The sequence below is a fragment of the Sardina pilchardus genome, chromosome 21 (assembly GCF_963854185.1).
Source record: "Sardina pilchardus chromosome 21, fSarPil1.1, whole genome shotgun sequence".
Taxonomy (NCBI): Eukaryota; Metazoa; Chordata; class Actinopteri; order Clupeiformes; family Clupeidae; genus Sardina; species Sardina pilchardus.
The window spans coordinates 28959522-28980451 of NC_085014.1; the positions used below are offsets into that span (position 1 = coordinate 28959522).

General features: G+C 42.2%; 1 protein-coding gene across 1 annotated transcript in view; it reads right to left on the reverse strand.

Annotated features, from left to right (window-relative positions):
- Positions 1 to 219: 219 nt before the first annotated feature.
- LOC134068639 (A disintegrin and metalloproteinase with thrombospondin motifs 2-like) overlaps positions 220 to 20930 on the reverse strand; it is a 146208-nt gene continuing 125497 nt past the window's right edge. The window contains exons 10-22 of the mRNA XM_062524324.1: positions 16793 to 16906; positions 16417 to 16562; positions 15748 to 15923; positions 13709 to 13842; positions 12741 to 12864; positions 11071 to 11151; positions 10621 to 10784; positions 10365 to 10521; positions 9651 to 9786; positions 8080 to 8284; positions 7760 to 7895; positions 7296 to 7361; positions 220 to 3792 (exon numbers count right to left, since the gene is read on the reverse strand). Of these exons, the coding sequence (XP_062380308.1) occupies positions 2795 to 3792; positions 7296 to 7361; positions 7760 to 7895; positions 8080 to 8284; positions 9651 to 9786; positions 10365 to 10521; positions 10621 to 10784; positions 11071 to 11151; positions 12741 to 12864; positions 13709 to 13842; positions 15748 to 15923; positions 16417 to 16562; positions 16793 to 16906 (2637 nt within the window). The 3' untranslated portion in view covers positions 220 to 2794. The remainder of the gene's footprint in view (positions 3793 to 7295; positions 7362 to 7759; positions 7896 to 8079; positions 8285 to 9650; positions 9787 to 10364; positions 10522 to 10620; positions 10785 to 11070; positions 11152 to 12740; positions 12865 to 13708; positions 13843 to 15747; positions 15924 to 16416; positions 16563 to 16792; positions 16907 to 20930) is intronic.

Sequence of the window (20930 nt, forward strand, 5' to 3'; positions counted from 1 at the left end):
TTGTATTTCTATATGAGAAAAGCATCATGGTTGCTTGAATGTCAGGAACAACCCGACCTCAGAAATGAAGCAGAGACAGACTACATGCTGTTCATTACTATCTTCATTCTGAGTTTAGATGTGACTGTACCCAAACATCATGCAACTGCACTGAAAAGGGAAGAGTAAATCCAAAAAAGGAGTCACACATGGCATCTCATCTGCAGATCAAATGTCTAAGTAAACTTTAATAAATACTCAATTTTCAACCATATGTACATATACTCCATACTGTACAACACATTGTGGTTTTGCAACCATGGCAAACATCCATTTATAAGGCTGAAATAATTGCTCTTTAAAGCCTCTATGAGATGCAAAGAGTAAAATATTTTTTTTATTTGAAGATTTTTTTCCTGCTTTGAAAATATTTACAATATGGAAAACAATAAAAAATAAAAAATATAATGCCACCAAATATAAAGATACATACATAATTAGTTTAGCCTCATCCTTTTTCTATATATTGGGCACATTATTATCAATAAGGTGCAAATTAATTAACAAAGACAAACAGGCTGTTTTGTTTTCCACACAACAAAACATTGTATAAATGTTAGACCGTGGCATTTCCCATTTCCCTGAATAAAGGCAAATTGCTTTTTTATATCCCACAAAGTGTCTTAAGATCACAGAGCAGCCAAAGTAGCAATGTCCAGTCAGCACACATTTTTAAGCATCTGACCGTACACAATAAAGATAGCACCAGCATTTCCTGGAACTCAATTGTGCCAGAAAGGGAATCAAAAGATGTGAGTGATTTGGACATTTTGTGTTTTCTTTCCTCCAACACTGCACTGGATTGATGGAAATCCCTCAAGTAGCTACATAACAACAGTGATCATAGAAAACCCTTGATGATGCCAATCAGAGATTGACACCTTCAGCCTAAAGCTATGAATCCCTACTCAAACATTAGAGTATGACTCTGTAATATTTTTTACACAAACCCTGATTTTATATGGAATATTTCAGTCTCATATCAGAAAATAATGATATTTATTTAGTATCTCTTTCTAGGTAGACCAATTTGTCATATATTTTCTATCTGAGGTCAAATTGATGTAGCTAAGGTTGATTAGCATTACCTTGCCACACATGGATATTTCATAAATACTGTAGGACATCTAAGACACCTATCAGTGTGGCATGCATGTACAGGTACATTAAAACATTGCACACAAAAAGTTTGCCAAAAAATAAAAGATCCATAAAAAAGGTTGCTAGATAAACATTTGTTTTCATACCAATATCTCACTCACCAGTCTGAATCCAGACACTTTCCTTTTTCTATCCAGAGACAATTTGGCTTGTTTGAACAGTTTGTTTACTCAATGAGGGCCTCAACAGTTTGATTCAGTGAAATGTGAGGACCACAATTATGCTGATCGGCCACAGACCTGGAGATCATTACACTTCACATTAATCAATAAAATAGTTTATATAGGCTATGTAATCACTGTTGGCAATTAGTCCCAAAGAGCTGTAGTTGCAGTGAGACAGCTCGAGCATTTCATATTTAAAAAAAAAAAAAGAAAAAAAAAGAAAGAAAGAAAGTGAAATTGGCCAATGCATGTCCAGTGTCCCCAGACTTGTGGGAACTAGAGCTATGACTGGGCGCACAGAACAAACAGTACAGATACATGCAGGCCAAGCTTTCTTCTCTCTATGTGGGCGTGTTGTGTTGTTTGGATTAAGGAGGAACAACAACCCCATATCAAATCAATCAAGTAATAGATTACAAGACAATACACTTTTTTTGTATTTGAAAAAAAAAATATTGTTTTTCCTACACAGCCCTGGCTCTGTAAACTGAAATCAAACACAGTGTGCCCCCTCATTGCAGCCAATCAGAAACACCTCTAAACCTATGGGGCACTGAGGGGAAGGATCTACTGTATCTTTGGGCTGTTGAGTCCAAAATAATCTCTTTAGAATATCACTAACTCTATCTTTAACCAATTGAGCGCCATGGTTCTGCAATTTTCCAACCTGATTAACTGAAATTCACTCATTTGTTGGATTAAACCCCAACTCTTCCCACCCAACCTGCTCAACTATGTCACCATCACCTGCTTCTAACTGGTATTAATGGGACAGAGAATTTCACTTTGCTGGCATGTATCTGTACAGCAAGAAACAACAAAATATAGCAAAACTGCAGTCTATGGCGACACTATCTCTAAGCATAGGCCCTAACTATATTTTGTGATAAGCTGCAATTGTGAAATTTCATTTGGAAAGCTACAGTCAACCTAAGTTGAATGACTTAATGGTCTTGGGCTCTGTAATGTGCTACACACTCTTTTTTTTGTTAATGGTTCAAAATAAATAAATAAAACCGATTGGAATGAAATTTAACGGACTGTACTTAGAGATACAGTGAACATTATGTGCCTCAACCTGTTTGGATATTTGAAACAGGGACTAAACAGAGATTTTTCTTTCTCATTAGAAGGATATCGCCAATATATAGAACATCTAAAGAAAATTGTTTTGAATGTTAAAGCTGGAACAAATGTCTTAGGTGAAGCTTTTTCCATTCAAAGCAACTGTGCAAACATCTGCCAGTGGTTTCTTTATTCCACAAAGTTCAGTTTGCCATCCTCTACACTGTTAGGGGCTGAGGAAGCACAAGTACCATATTTGTATAGTCTTGATGGAGTACCAAGAGCAGCAGTGGGATTAAATCAATAACTTCAATCTGGGGAAAGATATGTGCAGTGTTCTGTTGACAGATAACCATATTTGGACATCAGGCAGCCTGTTCTCGTTTCAGGCGCAGGAGAAAGTTCCGTTTCTCATCAAGGAGTTCCTGGATGCGCTTGTTCCTTGTTCGTTCTCGTAGGAAGATGCGGCCACGACTGGAGATGACATTATTCAGGGGGACGTCACTGTCTACCCCGATGATCCGGAAGGGAATATTGATGGCGTTACCTTCACTTGTCACCTCAGGCTGTGTGGCTAGCGTGCTAGTTGAGCTGATGGATGTCACTGGTGAAGTGGTTGTTGTCCTCATTGTTATGCTAGTTGTTGTCATCATTGCTGGTGTTGTTGTTGTCATCATCACTGTTGTTGTCGTCATTGTTGATGCCTCAGTCTCCTGTTTGTTGTAGTCTGCAGATGTTGATGGAGTGGTCACACTCTCAAGTAAGTGATCGGTGACTTCTAGCCAACCAGATGTGGTCAAATCTTTGGCGTCATCTTCACTGACAGTGATTCTGAGTGTGGAATCATCAACTGTGACTGGACTGCTGGTTATCAAAGAGTCATCTATTACGTCTGTTGGACCCTCTGTTGGAGTATAATCAAGCCAGGTAGTGGCAGTCACCAGATTTTCCCTGTATTCAGTTCTGCTGTTCTCTGACGTACCATTACTGGCTGAGATGACATGGGGAGCACTTGTCTGAGCGAGGGGAGCAGTTGTATGAGTGGAGAGGTTGCTGGGGACAGTGAATGATGTGCTGGGAGTGGTATTATGTTTATCAGCTGCTCTAGTAAACGTGGCAGGAGTCTGGCTTGTGATAAAAGGGGTTGTGCTATAGCTGTGAGTTGACTGGACTGTGGTGGTGGTGGTGGTAGTTGTGTGCTGTGTGGTATGACTTGAATGTGTGCTTGATTTAGAGCGATCAGAAGTTGTGGTGTTGGCGGCGCAAGACTTGCAGCACAAGCGCTGGTATCCAGGCAGGTTGCAGTACTGTCGCAGAACCTCCATACGGCAAAACACTGACCTGTCTTTCTGGCACTTTTGCCCTGTAAAATAAGGAAAGAGAGGTAACACTGAGACAAAGACTTTACAATAGAGATTACAAAATGCATTTACATGCAGTCAAGAAATAAGTTTATGTCCAGAGCCACTGCATATGTTTAATATTATGCATTATTACAGTATGTTGTAGTAATAAGTGGGAAGGGATGTGTATGTGTGAGCCTACAGTAAGTGTATCTGTGGCACAGCAGAAGAATGCAGGGTTTAGTCTTAAAGAAAGGCAAGCAGTTGTTTGATGCATTGGAAAGCAACTGAAATGAAAGATTGGCTGCATTCAGGATCACCTACAGTCATATAATAAATGCTTACATTCACATGTCTAATCCAGTAGTCCAATCAGAGTAGATTGGATGAACTGAAACTTTGAAATTACTACAATTGTTCAATGTCTTGAGAACATAAAAACACATTGTCTATTGTTGTTAAAATGCATTGTGAACCTGTATTTGGGTAAAGTTACATGTCCCTGCAGATATAGAACAGTCTTGAAAAGATACTACATTAAGATTCAGTAAAAATATAATGTAAATTTGACAGCATTTTGTGAGTGGCAAACAATTAGTGTTATCTGCTTTGGAACATGAAACACACTCATCACTCAATCTGAACCATCTCAATGGCAACCTAAAGATTTGAATTCCCATGTTATAGGGATTTGACGTGTCATGAGCATGGCACAATTGTGATATTTTCAGTCACTGTTTTGGACGTGTTTCACATTCGTGGTCTACCCCTGTTTTCTTCCTTCTATTAGTAATACTCAAACAATTCAGAGGAGAAAATGAAATATAAATTCTTCTTTGACACATTTGAATTTTTTTTATTTCTACAACTTTTGCAGTTGATTATGACAGAAACTGAAACAATGAACTCCCCCAGTAATATATATTTATGTATATATATATATATTTATATATATATTTATATTTATATAGATTGTTTTCTTAATAAAAATAAATCAACTGTATCGAAAGGTACAAGTTCACAGTCACTTTGGTAAAACACTTCATTACTTTGAAATCAATCAAACTGCAAAGAATGAGTATACATAAGTAAATAAATAGGTCATTAAATAAATAAACTACAGGTTTTCCATGATGATGTAAAAACTGTTATGGCACGTTTAAGTGTCATATATTAAACATTTACAAAACATTAATAAAGTTTCCCTGATAAATCAAAGTGCATATAGACGCAGTGCACGTAAGTCCATCTGAATGTTTCTGAACATTTGCCCCAAACGTTTGATCCCCACATTAGCCGACCAGGCGCAGCAGGCCAGTGAAGCCACAAAAACAGTTACCCATAGTAGATAATAGTATCATTTTTTCATAAGTAAGGAATTAACAGTCATGAACGTTATTAAATACAGTCAACACCAATGGTATATACAGTATCACACTGCAAGATCTGGCTTTATCCTCTTTTTGAGTTTTTCCCCCAATCATCTCTGGCACATGACTTCTGATAGCTCGCTACATAAGCACAGCAGAAATGTGATCACAAAACAATGATAAATCTGAAGTGTTTAGGAGATGCCCTGTGTCCTTTTTAAACTCTTGCTCTAGCCAATTTAATACTTGATATTTGGACTTCAGTCCACCATTATCTAAAATATGTATTGGCTGTGTTGTGACATTTGTGTTGGTTGTAAATTTGGGGGTTTGAAGCTGCCTCTTTTTGTTTGTGATAAAACACACCTGTATGAGCAAAGCCACCACTCTTATAGATAAATGCCATTTACATTCAATCCAATATAAGGCATTGTTCTTGCGCTCAATGTCAGAAAGAAAACACATGTGCACGTAATAAAAAACAATGAGGTTTATGAGGTATTTTGCCATATATCATTTTCTGGTTTTCTAGGTCTGCCAGTATCTCACTTAACATGTACACATCCCAAACACACACATGGGTATAGGCACACGCACACGCACACACACACACACACACACACACACACACACATACACACACACAACGCCTCCTCTACACATACGAAATAGACACATACAAATGTATGTACACACCCTCGCATACAAATGCATATAAACCACGCTCCCATATATGGACACACACACACACACACACACACACACACACACTCATATGTAAACACACAAAATGGTAAACACTGATCAGATACACACTCAAACACATACATCCCAAACTCATTGTGCAATGGATGTGTATGTGTATGGCAGGAAATCAAAGTGAAATAAAATCCTCCCATTCTTTTTTTAAACAAAAACAACAGTGAGGCAACTGGCTGAACATGTCCTGCATAATAGAAGTCTACCCCCATCCCCCAACACTTTTCACCTTTTCCATAATTAAAGATTTTCTTCTGTATTCATGTAAAACCAATAAAAAAATCCACGTAACAGTCAAGGATCTGAGCGATCAATAGCAGTCCAAAGGGTTAGGCAAATAAGCTACAGCTTATTCAGGGTAAAATGAATTATTTGTTATATTATTGTTCATATAGACTCATATAGATTTATATTCATATATAAGTACAAATATATTTATGGATGTATATACATCCAATATATATCTTCTTGTTTATAGTTTGCAAGCACAAATAAGCTGCATTTATTGAAATTCAGTATTTAACAGTCGAGAGAGGATGGAGGATGAGGTGGAATGGTAATAGATCTTGTGTGGAAAAACCTCAACCCTGTTTTAATATGAAACATGTTTATCACCTCATCGTCACCATCCTTTGCCAGCCACATGGGATGGCATTTCAACAGTACTCCCTATTTTGAAGGGCTCAACAACAATGACTCTTTTTCACATCTTGCACGTGCCTGTGTGTTTCAATAGTCTGTATATGTAGTGAAATGAGCACTTAGCAAAGATAACGCTCATTGTGATGAGTTCACATTCACAATAAAGCTTTCATCATTCTTTTTTGTTTGGTTTTGTTTTCTTTTCCCCCATATCATCACCCCTACCTTAAGATGATGGCAACACTTCAAAATGGCCGCCATCAAAGGAGTGTAAACCAAAGCCAACCCAACAACTTGTGATGGGTGCCCAATCACAAAGTTTCCTTCTCTCCCACACTAAAAACCAACTCACTCACCACCTGTTCTCGCTACCAATCAAACTGCAGTATACTTATTTGAAACACTTTTTTCCCCTTGACATTTGAAATGAGTTTTTTCCCCGACTGGTCAGTGTTTCACAACACAGAGCTCCTCAGAGGAGGTCAAGAGAGAGCGAGAGAAACAGTGATAGAGAAGGAGAGAGAGAGAAACAGCACAGGAGTCTGCCAGCCTTCAGCCCCTGCTGTCTGACAAAAGCCTCCGTGAGAGAGGACAGACCACACCCCAGGACCGGGGAGGGGGAGAAGCAGAGCAGCGTGGGGCCGGTCAGGGGAGCTTGCCCTGCAGAGAGAGGCAGAGGGATAGGGGCAGGGTCCAGCTGAGAGAGGGCATGCAGCGCAAGGCCAGTGCCAAGCTGGGGAGAGACTTTTTACTTGAGGAAATCTTTGGGGCAGGGTCGCGAGTGTTAGGCTTGGACAGCCACTGGATCAAGAAATTACCTGGAGAAGAGAACAAGACAGGTAGTCACTGGTTATGTTAGCGCAACATACTGTAGTAACAGGACACAGCTCTCTGCCCCTTCAATTACTGCTTGAATGACATGTCAGTAGTCAGATAGTTTCCTAAAGATATGATGCTGCATAACTACCAATTCTGTGTTGACAATATGCTCTCACAATATGCCATCACTAAAATGTACTAATTTACAGCAATTACTCCAAAACACATCTAAATAATTTCTCTTTGTGGCGCCCGATATGTGGCACTTTCTCACTATGGGACAAAACTTTATATCCAGTATTTTCATTTCTGAGGCTGGACAGAAAAACACAGTTTTCACCCAATGGGGTGGATACAGTGTATGTCCAGTGGCATCCACTATGGCCAGAACACTCACTTTGACAGGGAGACATCAGGCACGTCTGCACTGTTGCAGGCTTGCTGTCCTCAAGGCATGACCCAGTGATGGTGGTGGCACGGTTGCGACACTGCACATGCCGCTCTTGACTCCCACTACCGCATGTGACCGAGCACTGCAATCACACACACACACACATATACGCACCAACATACTCAGGGATGCATCCATAAAACAACCATGGAGAAACATTCATGCACCAATATATACACACAAAATACAGACACATTTGTCCAACGCCTTTCACAGAGGAGCTTTAAACATGACACACACACACACACACACACACACACACACACCTCAGACCAGGGTCCAACTTTCCAGTGTGGACAGGGGTGTCTGTTACAGGGCTGGCGAGAATCAGGCCGGTTGTCATTGCAGTGTCTGTTGCGAATCTTGCGCCTGGTGCCATCTTCCAGCAGTTTCATGCAGGTGACGACCCTGATCTTGTAGCCCAGCTTGCCACAGGTCTCAGTGCACGGCCCCCAGGCCTCCACATCCCAGCTGCAGGAGGAGAGCACAATGTGCATGGTAGTGATGTGATGTGCAATGTCAATTTTAAATGACAGCAGAACCTTTAATATGGTCTACGTCCACCGTTGTAGACATTTTTTACAAGTTTGGGTCTACCCTCGAAAATCAAGCCAGACCCTACCCGAGCCCGTGCACTTTCTGTCCGAGCCCGGCCGATTTAAACCCGACCCTTTTTTAAAAAAATGTGAGCTGCTAATTGACATTCTAACTACAATTCCGAGTTGTTTGAACTACAGAGATGTGCTTAGAATGATCGTAATTAAGGACCAAGCATGTAAACTGCGTTGTTTGTTCATTCTAAGCTACACAATGTACTGTACACAGCAGAGCAGTGTGATGCGTGCGAGTGGAGGAGACGCTGCGCATAACACGGGTTGCATTTTGTAACTTGTGCAACTTTGTACACATTTCGTTACTTACAGTAGGCCTACTTTGCTACAAAATATATGTGAATGCAGTTTGAGTATGCAATATACTGTAGGTCTTGAATTGGATACCAAGCAGGAATTTGCTAGGATCTCAAAACCGGATTTTGAACGTGCCTTGCCATAGAGAAACACATGATAGCGTTGGATTATGAACATACTATGCCACAAAAGCACACAAAAACATGTGGTAAGTCGAGCTAAATGAAGTTATTATTTTGCTGTCACTTTGTCAGTTTTATAACATAGAAGGGTGTATTTGGTATCATTGGATAGCACAGTGTCTCCTCTCTCATCTGACATGCGTGCCATATCTGTGCGATCACGATTCGCAAGTAATTCAGAGTAATGGGTGCGGGTGACTGTAAATATGATACACATTTTCATACTTGATTGCACAGACAAGTGGCTAGTCTTGTTGGAAAGCCCCACTTCTGCTCTTTCGCGCATTAAATGTCTCATCTCAGAGCAGAATGGGTGTGTGGTTGACGCACTTTGCGTCAATCGGGCTCTAAGGGCTAATAAAGTAACAATAACAAAACCACAAATGCTTGATCAAGGGCTTGGCCCGGCCCGAGGATAGTGGCGAGAAATATCAGCTCGGGTCAGGGTCAGGGTCGGGCTCGGGCACGGGCAGAAAATCTAACCTCTAGTCTACCCTCGTTTCCCAACTATTAGCCCCGGCGCATACATTGATTTGGCAAAATTTCTTCAGCTATGAGGTTAATATGGGACAAATAATATGGTTTTGTTTTTTAACTTGCATAAACACTGTCCTACTGCTTATACACAATGAATACACAGGGAACTACTGTCGTGAAGTGCTATCATTTCAAAGAGACAGAACGTTTTTTATGAGTGCAATCAGCCTCCCCCGCCTCTCCCCTAAGTCCCACACACACACAGCTTACATGGGCAGTGGGCACTCCTTCATGTTGCAGTATCTGCTCTCTGATGCTGGTTTCTTCATGTCACCACAGGGGCGCTCCACCTTCACAGACTCATGGTTCGTGGTCTTCATACAGGCATAAAGTGCATGCTGCTGACCTACACACAGGAAAACAAAAACACCCACAAATAATGTATCATAAATAATAATATATAAATAATAAAACACAATACTTAAATGGGATATTAAAATACAACATTGATCATTAATTTAGTTTGGTTGGCATATGATATGACAGTGACAATCCCAAAACTCCTTTCCTATGAAGTGGTTGCATTGTGTACCTTAGATTGGTACTAATTTCTTACAATGAATGGCCAAGCATTCAATCAGCTCACTGGCAGGACATGTTGCTTCTTTTAAGCATTAGGTGGCGCTCTAGTCAAGTCAAATGTGATCACTGACCACTACAGTTCTAATTAAACATGGAACTCATTGTAGGATTACTCTCAGCACTACCACAGATTGAACATATTTTTTAAAATGGTGTATCAACAAATAGCAGAGGCAGTCTTAATTGTTTGTTGAAAGATTCTCAGAGTAAAGTCCTAACCACAAGAGACAAAACTTTGCAACACATTCTTTCAGTTCTTACTTAATTGGCCACACTCTAGGAAAGCACTACACTGTGGGTCTGTTTTGTCTGGGCTGTAGTTGACATTGTGTGGCTCCATACCTCTTCCACATGGCTTGCTGCATGTTGACCACCCTTCCACTATCCACTTGTATGAAACACCATCATCCAGAGGGATGTTGTTCTCGTTGTTCTCGTTGGCATTTTTGATGATGAACTTGTAGGACAGCGTGATTTTGGATTCACCGTTGGTATGAATCTGAGGTAGAGCAATTGATTAATCAATGGAGTGAGTGAGTGGTTTGAGAATGATTGTGATGTTTAAATGTGTATGAACAGAAGGGTGTGTGTTCAATACCATAATGACTGTGTCATGTCTCAGAGGGCCGGTCGTCTGAAGGGTCTCTTTGTCTTTGTCCGTCTCATACTCCCATTCCACACCCTTCTCAATCACAGAAGTGAACTCGGAGAATTTCCTGTCTGCATTCAGGAAGAACAGGCTATTTGCCTTGTTCTTCACCACTAAAGAGGGCAACAACAATAGATCAACTGTTGCATTTCGTTTGCATTATAACCACATTATACATGTTATACAGCGAGCTTCACATATCATCATGGGGAGAATTATAGAAATGAGTGCACTCTGGCAGTTGCTAAAGCACTACTGCATACCACTGGCTACACTTCCAAATGTGCTTCATGTTGCCCATCTGGGCTTAGGTCTCTCCTGCCTCATCAGGTGTTTGTAAAGTAAGAGTACTCTACGTTGCACCAGTGGAGTGGCATGAGATGAGTGCTGGTACTGTACCTAAGGCATGTGGGGCTCCCTTTGGGATCTGGATGAGTAGATGTCGGGCCCCACGTGGGATTTCAAGTACTCTCAGGTAACCTGCAACCAGGAGTAAAACACATCCAGAGGATTTAGTTTTAGTTGTCAGTGATATCAAATGAAACCTGCGCTATTGATCCAAAACACATAAAAAATCTATCTAGGTCCAATAAATAATCTAGGAGCTCCTTCTGAGTCCTCTTGTGAAAGCCCTGCTGCAAAGCTGCTTTAAATCTGAGGGTAGGCTGGAGAATGCTGAGATGTGTTTAGGTCGGAGGTTCATCGCTCGCTACCTTGAAACACTCTGCAACCAGCATGCCAACCATATGTGCTGCCAACCTGCCACACACATCATTAGGCAATCCATGAACATGTGAGAGTAATTAAGAAAAGGCTGAGAGGAGAACAGTATGGTCTTGGGGGCTGTCACCAACCCTGAACTCTCGCGTTCTTATACTTACAGTATGCTCTCTTACAGAATACAGTTCTTCATGTGGAGCTTTATGGATATTTGTAAGTCCACTGAATTTTGGGTTTGACTTACACTTCAGACCACTAGATGGCGATACGTTGCTTAAAATGACTGCATAACTGTTGCCTAGTCGCGGCCTCAGAAAGCCTGCCTACAAAGTGGCACAAACCATCTGGTGTACATTGGTCACAAATCTGGCGATGTTGAGGGAATATGCAAGTTCCTCTGGATGTCTGCAATGTTAGTCACATGAGAGTGTCTGCTTGGCCAAACACAACACATGAGAACACTTTTGTTTACAAAACCTATATTTAGCAAGAGCAATGAGCACACTTGATCAAAAACAATCCAGAATAATGTGTGAATATGAAATATGATTGCAGCCTCAACATCATAGAATAACATCGCCTTGTGTTAACCATGACGACCTGGAAAATACAAAGCAACCAATCATGGTGACCTTCTCTGGTGCGGCACAACAGCAGTTCACATGCTGAGCTTGTGTGCTTGGATCTAGCCGACTCTAAATGTGCATTGACTACTCTACTGTAGGTCATGTCAGTTCCAGTGCTCTGCTTTGCTGCATGTTTTGTCTTGGAGGTAACTTCAAAAGAAAAGCCATTACAATGATACAGAACAGACCAGACTCTTAGAGACAAACATTTCATCTGTTCCAGCAAGGTCACAAAGTTCTGACTTCTGTCAACAACACAAAGTTTACAATGACTTCATCTAAAACTAAAACATGTGAACTAAACTGAGGAGCCAGCAGGATGTAAGTGCATTTCCACCACAACATTAACAAACAGTACTGCATTCCTGTCAAACCCAGGCATTATTCTAAAACAGTTAGCGGAGTTATTGGTAAACACTTATTGAAGGCCTCTACGCACTTGTTCATGTTAATTAGCAGATATGTTAATTGAAAAAATGCAATCCAAAAAGTAACACTCCATCACCAAAGCACGATACGTGCTTTCAGTTAAAAACAAATCTGTGCAACTTAAACATTATATTGCTGGCCTACATACAAATGTATTTCTGTAGAGATTTGTTGTAGCTTCAGCATGCCTGATGTAGTGGTTGTGGATGTGCAGATGGAGAATGACATGCATGCATGTGTGTTGCGTGTGAGCAGCTCCATGTGTAGTTAGTGTAGTGCACAGGAGTCCAGTACCTGTTTTGATGGGGTAGCGTGTGACGTTGTCCTTTTTGACATGGCAGCTGGAGTTGTCACCCCCACAGACTCCACAGTTGTCCTCTTGTTGCATGGAGCCAATCACTCCATCACAGCCCACTTTCTACACACACACACACACACACACACACACACACACACACACACACACACACACACACACACACACACACACACACACACACACACACACACACACACACACACACACACACACACACACACACAATTAGCATTTTGAGCAATCTCTTTCCAATCCTGACATAAGAGCTACAGTATTTTGGCATGCAGCCCACTGCTGGCTAAATCCAAGATGTTCCTCTGGCTGTGTGCCCCCCCCCCCCCCCCCCGTGCTTGTCTGCACATGTCACAGTCCCTCCTCAGCTCGTGGCTGTCAGTTGGGCTCTCCAGCCCCTGACCCTCGGCCCTGTTTGGGATTCTACACAATCGCTGCCTGTCACACACAGGGGAGGAGCGGGGAAGTGAGGGAGACAGAGACAGAGAGAGAGAGAGAGAGAGAGAGAGAGAGAGAGAGAGAGAGAGAGAGAGAGAGAGAGAGAGAGGAGAGAGAGAGAGAGAGAGAGAGAGGGAGGGAGAGGGAGGGAGGGGAAGAGTGTGCAACTGTTATGATGGTGTGCGTGCTAAAGAAGACAGGTTGTGGCTTTGAGCACTTACATCAAAATAAAAAGACAGAAATGCAATGAAACAAAAACACAGCTGCTTTTTTCCCCCAGCGCAACAGGACGCCAAGGCCAGCTAATGGCGCATCACTCTAAACGGCAGTCCTGTGGGAGTCGTCGTGCCCGGACTGTGGCTTCCACTTACTGGAAAAATATAGTGTGCCAACAGCCAAATAAGCCGTACACACACAACACATATCCAAACACACTCAAGTGTATGAGCGCATGCGCTCTGTGAACTAGCCTGCTCCTGTGCGGCCCTCTCACCTCACAGCTGCCGCGCACACACACGCTGTAGGGGTCTTTGTAGGAGCAGCGCGTGCCGTCCTCCACCATGGGCTTCATACTGACCACCGCGCGCGTCTCCTTGGACTGGCAGAACAACTGGCAGCGCTGCTTAGCTGAGGGTCACACAAACACACACACACACACACGCACACACACACACGCACACGCACACGCACACACACACGCACACGCACACACACACAGGAATACTCAACTCCAACGCATTTCTGGGGCTGATGCAGAGCTGTCTTGTACAAGCACAGGTGCTCATAAATGTTTTTGCATATTGTAGCACAGTGACTGAATTTGCTAATGCTAGTCCCAAGGTTCCCTGCTATTGTTCTTGAGACTGTGGGAGTGTGTTGTGGTGGGTGAGAGACTGAGAGAAAGCCCCATCTGAACCCTTTCACTTGTCAGAGGTCTAAGTGGCTGATGGCAGGTTAAGCATAGACTATGTTGTTTGATATTTTACAGCACTCTTTTTCCTTCAGTCTTTAATAGACAATTGTTAACCCACACAGCATGTTAGAGTTTTTCAGAATAAAGCCTTCCGCCTACAATACAAGGACTACGTGGTTAGTTTGCTGCAGATGTTTTCAGAAGGGCAAATCGGCATGCAATGTGTTTCATATTTCGAGTCAACAAAATGTCTAATCCATCGGAATGGATTGGACTGGATGGGATCTGTTCACAGTGAGTCATGGTGGAACTATGCTATTACAGCCAACTCAGCTGTCCATCCCAACCATGTAACCCCGCGCACGATCTCAGGACAGTTCCTCCATTCCAATTAAAAAGGAATTTTCTATGAAGAGCTAATCCATGTTACATGTCAGGTTCAGACAGACAAGTTCAAACAGATGGAGCCTTAGTCTCACTATTAATAATCCACCTCATCCACCAGCTGTGCTACAGCCTGACAGGGATGGGGCTCTATTGGCGTAAGAGAAAGACACTATCATATTTGTGGCACGGAGTGGTGAGAAAGTAATGGGAGTTGCGTGTTTGTAAAATGGTGAAATAAGTTGAATGTTGTGACACAATGGTCCTGATTTTGTTCATGAAACAGGTAACATCAGATGTTGATTCATGGTTGTCTATAATAACATAATATTGCGTTACTTGGCCGGTGATCATTTCCTAATCAAAATGTTAAGCTGTGCAAGGTGGCATAAAACAACAAAGCGTTAATAAAAACTGGTCTGGAAATACCCCAAGCTGTCTTTCGCAAATCAAACCCATCTCCCTCATTAATGGCGCACTCATCCAGTCATAACAGCATTTAGCAAAACAGACAATATTTTGGAAAACGAAACAACATGACACTAACTGAAACGCAGCCCTGTGTGACATTAAGTTCATTTTGAACACATGTTGTCTTTGAAGAAGGCAGCAATAAAGAAGTCTGGTGAGTCAGTCTTGTGGGAAGAAGCGAGTTTGCCTGTTTGGCCTCAAATAAGATGATTTCATACACATCCCAGAGGAGCAGCCAATCACCCCGGCAATACTACACACTAGCACAACAGCAGGCTCCCCGGGATGACACAATCCCTGTTTTAGGAAGTCTGTGTGGAAAGTGTGGGATAGAAAATTGGTATTTTTGTAACGATTGAATTTCCATGTGCTTTGATTCACAACAGCTGCTAGTGGTTGACTGTGGTGGTAACACAGAGCCAGGCTGAGCCGAGAGACGAGAGCCGAGAGAGGAGAGCGCGAGGGGAGTGGGGGGTTGAATGCAGGGATGCATGCAGCTTTGGCTGTTTTGATTACATGAGACAGATTGGCAGGCTGAGGGAAGTAGGTTATACATAAGCTCATGTGCTGCCAAACAGAAACCCCATCAGGGAGAAGGAATGGGGTGATGTTTGGATCTGGAGTGCAAAACAAGGTTAGTTGTAAGAACACGGCCAGTTTGTTTTGAGAACTAAGATTCCATTGAAGGTTCGAGTCGAGTTTACATTCATGTAGAAATGTTCTTAGGGAACGTTAGGGAAACGTAGCCCTGGGGCAATGCTTACGGTCTCTGTGCTCGTAAGGCAACCAGTGGTGCTTGGCATTCTGCTCGTCGAGGGTGTAGGCCCACATGAGGCACTGCTTCTCCCTGAAGTCCTGGTAGGGCCCGTCACACTCGTCACGCTTGCACAGCTCAAACTGGTACGTAGGGCCCTCGCACGTGCGGCCTCCGTTGGCAGGGCTAAAAAGAGACAAGACGAGCACTAGGAAACCAAGCTGTGTTCAGTCATCTTAAGAAAAAACACCAATGACAGAGAAGATGGATCACATCATGGGGAAATGACATTATACAGAATCTCTAACAAATGCATGCATTATGTTTCTCACACAGTATATAGTGTGAAAGTGCAACAGACACTCAAAAGGAACCTACAACACACTGACTGTATGTCTTTCAAATCGTACTAATCATAAAGCAAATAAATGAATACCTTGCTCCATGTCATATTTCTGCATATACTTAAATAATGGCATCACTTCCTGAAAACGCCCTCCATGATCCCATATGTAACACACACACACACACACACACACACACACACACACACAAACACACACACACACACACACACACACACACACACACACACACACACACACACACACACACACACACACACACACACACACACACACACACACACACACACACACACACACACACACAGACTCACTGCGGGTTGTTGCAGCCGCGCGTGCGGAAGCGCACCCCTCCCCCACAGGAGCGCGAGCACTGGCCCCACGGACTCCAGGAGCTCCAGTGGCCATCCTGCCTGATGAGGTCAGGGCTCAGCCTCACGCAGTGGCCTTTAAAACAGTGCTGCAGCAGGACACAGCAGCACAAGAGGAGCGGTCAGACATACAGTACTGACAGCACTGGGGGCCCTATCTGGTCATTTACATGGAAATGGAAACGCTAATACATTCTCAAACCAACGCAGAAAAACTATCTCTGTCTAATATAGTATTCATGTATACATGTGCTTGCATGCTCATGTGCGTGTGTGTGTGTGTGTGTGTGTGTGTGTGTGTGTGTGTGTGTGTGTATACCAAGCCATCTCCACACATTGTCCCATCGATGGGTGGGCCTTTTTTGGTTTTGCAGAAGAAAGGGTTGTCGGGATGACTGCACCACAGTTGTTTGCATGGGTCAAATGGGCGGTACTGGAGAGGGCAAAACAAAACAGACGAGCTTACTCACTCCCTTAGTTCCACTCCTGCTGCTACATACTGTACTGTACTGTATGTCCTACATAGTTCAGCTGGGTTCAACAGCTTCAACAGATACGTTAACATACAGCCAACTAGCCAAAACACTTTCAGCCCAGTGATACATCAAGTAGACACTTACTCTTATGAACACTCAAATGTAATCCAAATGCTATTTACTGTATGACACACACACGCACGCACACACGCACGCACGCACGCACGCACGCATACACGCACACACACACCATCGCTCTAATTGACTTTTACAGCATCCATGTTTCCATAGAGAGAAACACACTCTCCAACAAACCCTGCCATAAAGAGATTTTCCTCAACTCATGTAGAGTCAAATGGAGTGGACAGTTGTGCAACAGCCACATGATCAGGAATCAACATTAGTGCGAATGACTGGACTGGACAATGTACAGGTACAAGATCACAATATAAAAGCACAATGAACCACAGTGATACATCTGGTGCGGCCTTCAAACCCTCAAGCACAACAGGAACAACAACAACAAATCTTCACAGTGTACACAAACAGGAAACAGAATGCCACTACATGCAAAATCAAGATAATCAACATAAAACATGAAGAGAACTGTTGTCATTGGTGGCCTTGGCATGATGATGAGTAAGGAGAGCACAAGAACGCAAAGGGGAACAGTTCAAAGATGGTGCCTTTCATGACACTTGTGACACTGAAGTGCTGGGACTGTGAAGCACAGGAGGTCTTAACTTTGTTGTTCATGTCAATTCCAGCCAATACTGTTGAGATTGTAAAGAACTAAGGATCATTTGCAGCTGGTCTGCAGACTTCTTAGGTATCTTACTGTAGGTATCTCTGGGCCCATCCACACAACACTGTTTTTGTTTTAAACTGGTGATTTTCTTTAGCGGTTAGACCTTGCGTCCACATGACCATTTTAGGAGGCCGTAACCGATCTTTTTCGAAACCGAGTTCCAAAGTGGCCTTTTGAAACTGCCGGTTAACTTTTGCCGTGTGGACAGCAAAGCCAGCAGTTTTAATGATGCCATAGCCCCATTCCTGAACCCTGCCACCGCACTCCACCTGTCACTCTGCTTATAAGAACAAACCAAACCGTTTGTTTGTCATATTAAAATGGTCTACTTTTTCCTGTCATGATTTCCGTAGCGGTAGCCTATCAGCCTTTTTTGGCTAGTTAGAAGCACACAATTAGCTTAGTTAAACATTAGCTTACTATAACCTATGACTAATGCATGTTAATTTCTCAAGTGTAACTTGCCCTAAACGTAAAAGCATTTCCGCATATAGCAGTCAAATACCCTGAAAATGAACTTAATTAGTTTTACAGTTGAATTAAAAACAGATTTTTCCCATAGTCTGCTCATGTCATGCATAGATAAGATAACATATAACTTATGCATTATGGTTTGTTTATTATAGTATTTATTTATTTTCATTATACTATTGATTGAATTTACATTGTTGTTTATTATTGCTGTTTTCTTTGGTGTAGTCTTACCAACTTTTTAAAATTGTTTACAGTTAAATGTAACTGTTGTATTGTTGTTATTTGTATGTTGCTTTGAACAAAAGCGTCTGCAAAATACCATAACCATAGTCATAATCATGCGACCATAACCATAACCGTAATCATGCGACTGCTTTGGGAATGTTCGTCTCTTTGTCGCAAATGAATGTGAAGCCTCTGCACCATCACAGCTCCACTGGCTGGCCTGGCATGTGCACTACAGCGCTTGTGAGGTGTGAAAACAGTACAACAAATATACCCGATGGTGGGGTGGACAGGACAGGGCCTAAGTAAGGTGGGCATTGGTGTCCTCTGTCTCCCTCTGTAAACGTCACCATCAGGGCTCCCTATGTGAGATGAACTGCTCTGGGAGTGTGTGCAGAGGTCAGAGGTCAAAGTGCCACTTCCTGTTTTAGAGGATGTCAATTCAGAAAAGCCCACACAGTGACCTGAAGGAAGCCTAACTCCAAAGTCAGTCAGTACACTTTCAAAGATGCTCAGTCAGGATGTATGTGGGCATGAAGGAGGTCAGACCGCTCCATGGCCACAGTGTCAGCAGTGCAGTCTCTAATGGCCCGCGTGAGACTGGGCTCCCTCAGTACCCAATCAAAATGCCTTAGCTTTGGGCTAAGGACACTAGCGCAACTTCATTCAAAATGCTGAGGACAATACAGAGGCAGAAATGCAACTAAATAATATCCACCTGTATGTAGAGTTAGCTTTAAGCCTCCTGCAGAACAAATGTCTATAATGTGACAATGGCTTTAAAAGAAAAATATGAAAATACTGTTATTTGTGAAGAAATAATAACAATCAATGGTACCAGATTGAACTAGGTGGGGAGGAGAGATGTGACCACATGGCTCTACGGAGGGGAGAACCTTACCTGGTTTCCTGACTGTCCCACCTTTTGCAGCTATGGGAATGGTTGGACAGGTGAATACAGTGCAGTCTAGTAGTCACTGCAGCTAGTCTGGACTGTGCCCTTTGCCTAACCTTTTTTATGTCTAAATAATACTGTGTCAACTGTATACTCATTTGAAGTTCTTCTATATAACTAGGTATGGCTTATTTGAATTGTGTTTACTGATGTTTTGTGTTAATTATTATTTAAATAGTGTATTAAATACTCAGTTATTCAATACGTCTGTATGTGACATCCTGAAAATGAGGGAAACTTCGCAGTGAAACATCAAAAGGACCAATTTTTGTAAATGACTTCACTGTTAATGAACGGTATTGTGCGTTAAAACAATCAATCTACAAATCCAAGTCCAAAGATGTTTCCATACAAAGAATGACGTATAGTTATTGTCATTGTAGATTAAGTAGGTTTTTCTCAGACAATGTGTAGAATGCATTCTTCATTGTCCTGTAAGATGCTTGGAGATGCTTTTGAGCCATCTCAACACAACCAATTATCAGAATCTCATGTATCTTATGGCAATGAACATTGTGTTTGCCCTATTCACAAATACAGATTTAAAAATGAAACATATTTTCAAATGGAAAGCGACAATTTTACAAAGACTGTAATGCTAGGTGTATAATGAGGGGAAACATATTTATTTTTTACATTACTCATCATTCATTCATTCATTCATTCATTCATTCATTCATTATTTTGTCAAATTATTCCTTACATTCCAAACATTCCAAACTATTATCTACTTTATTTCCAATAAAATCCAGTTTTCTCCACTTTCACATTAACTTATTTAGAGGGATTATAAGAATACAACTGTTTATAAAAAACACCTGGTATGACGTATTCATCTTATGAGGCTTACACTTCCTAATTGACTGCATTGATGCCTTGTGCTCTCATGCAGTAAATATTTTGATAAGACTGTTTGCACTTCCAGCTCATCCTGGTTTACTCTTCATAAGTTCTGCAGATGTACTGCTCCTTTGAGCCTCAGACAGATCCCAGGGTAGGGCCCACAGGTATGTCCACAGGCATGTCCACCGGATGGATGGGGACAAAAGCCATGTAGACATCTGGCTGTGCAGTCTGAACACACACCTCCTTTAGCACATGCTCACTCTCACTTCATCTCCCCTCATTGCCCCATTTAGAGACAACTTAAGTCTTTGAGTTCTACTGTCCACACTGGTGGAGTAGCAGTGGTCTTGTGTGAGTTCTACTGTCCACACTGGTGGAGTAGCAGTGGTCTTGTGTGAGTTCTACTGGTGGAGTAGCAGTGGTCTTGTGTGAGTTCTACTGTCCACACTGGTGGAGTAGCAGTGGTCTTGTGTGAGTTCTACTGTCCACACTGGTGGAGTAGCAGTGGTCTTGTGTGAGTTCTACTGGTGGAGTAGCAGTGGTCTTGTGTGAGTTCTACTGGTGGAGTAGCAGTGGTCTTGTGTGAGCTCTACTGGTGGAGTAGCAGTGGTCTTGTGTGAGCTCTACTGGTGGAGTAGCAGTGGTCTTGTGTGAGCTCTACTGTCCACACTGG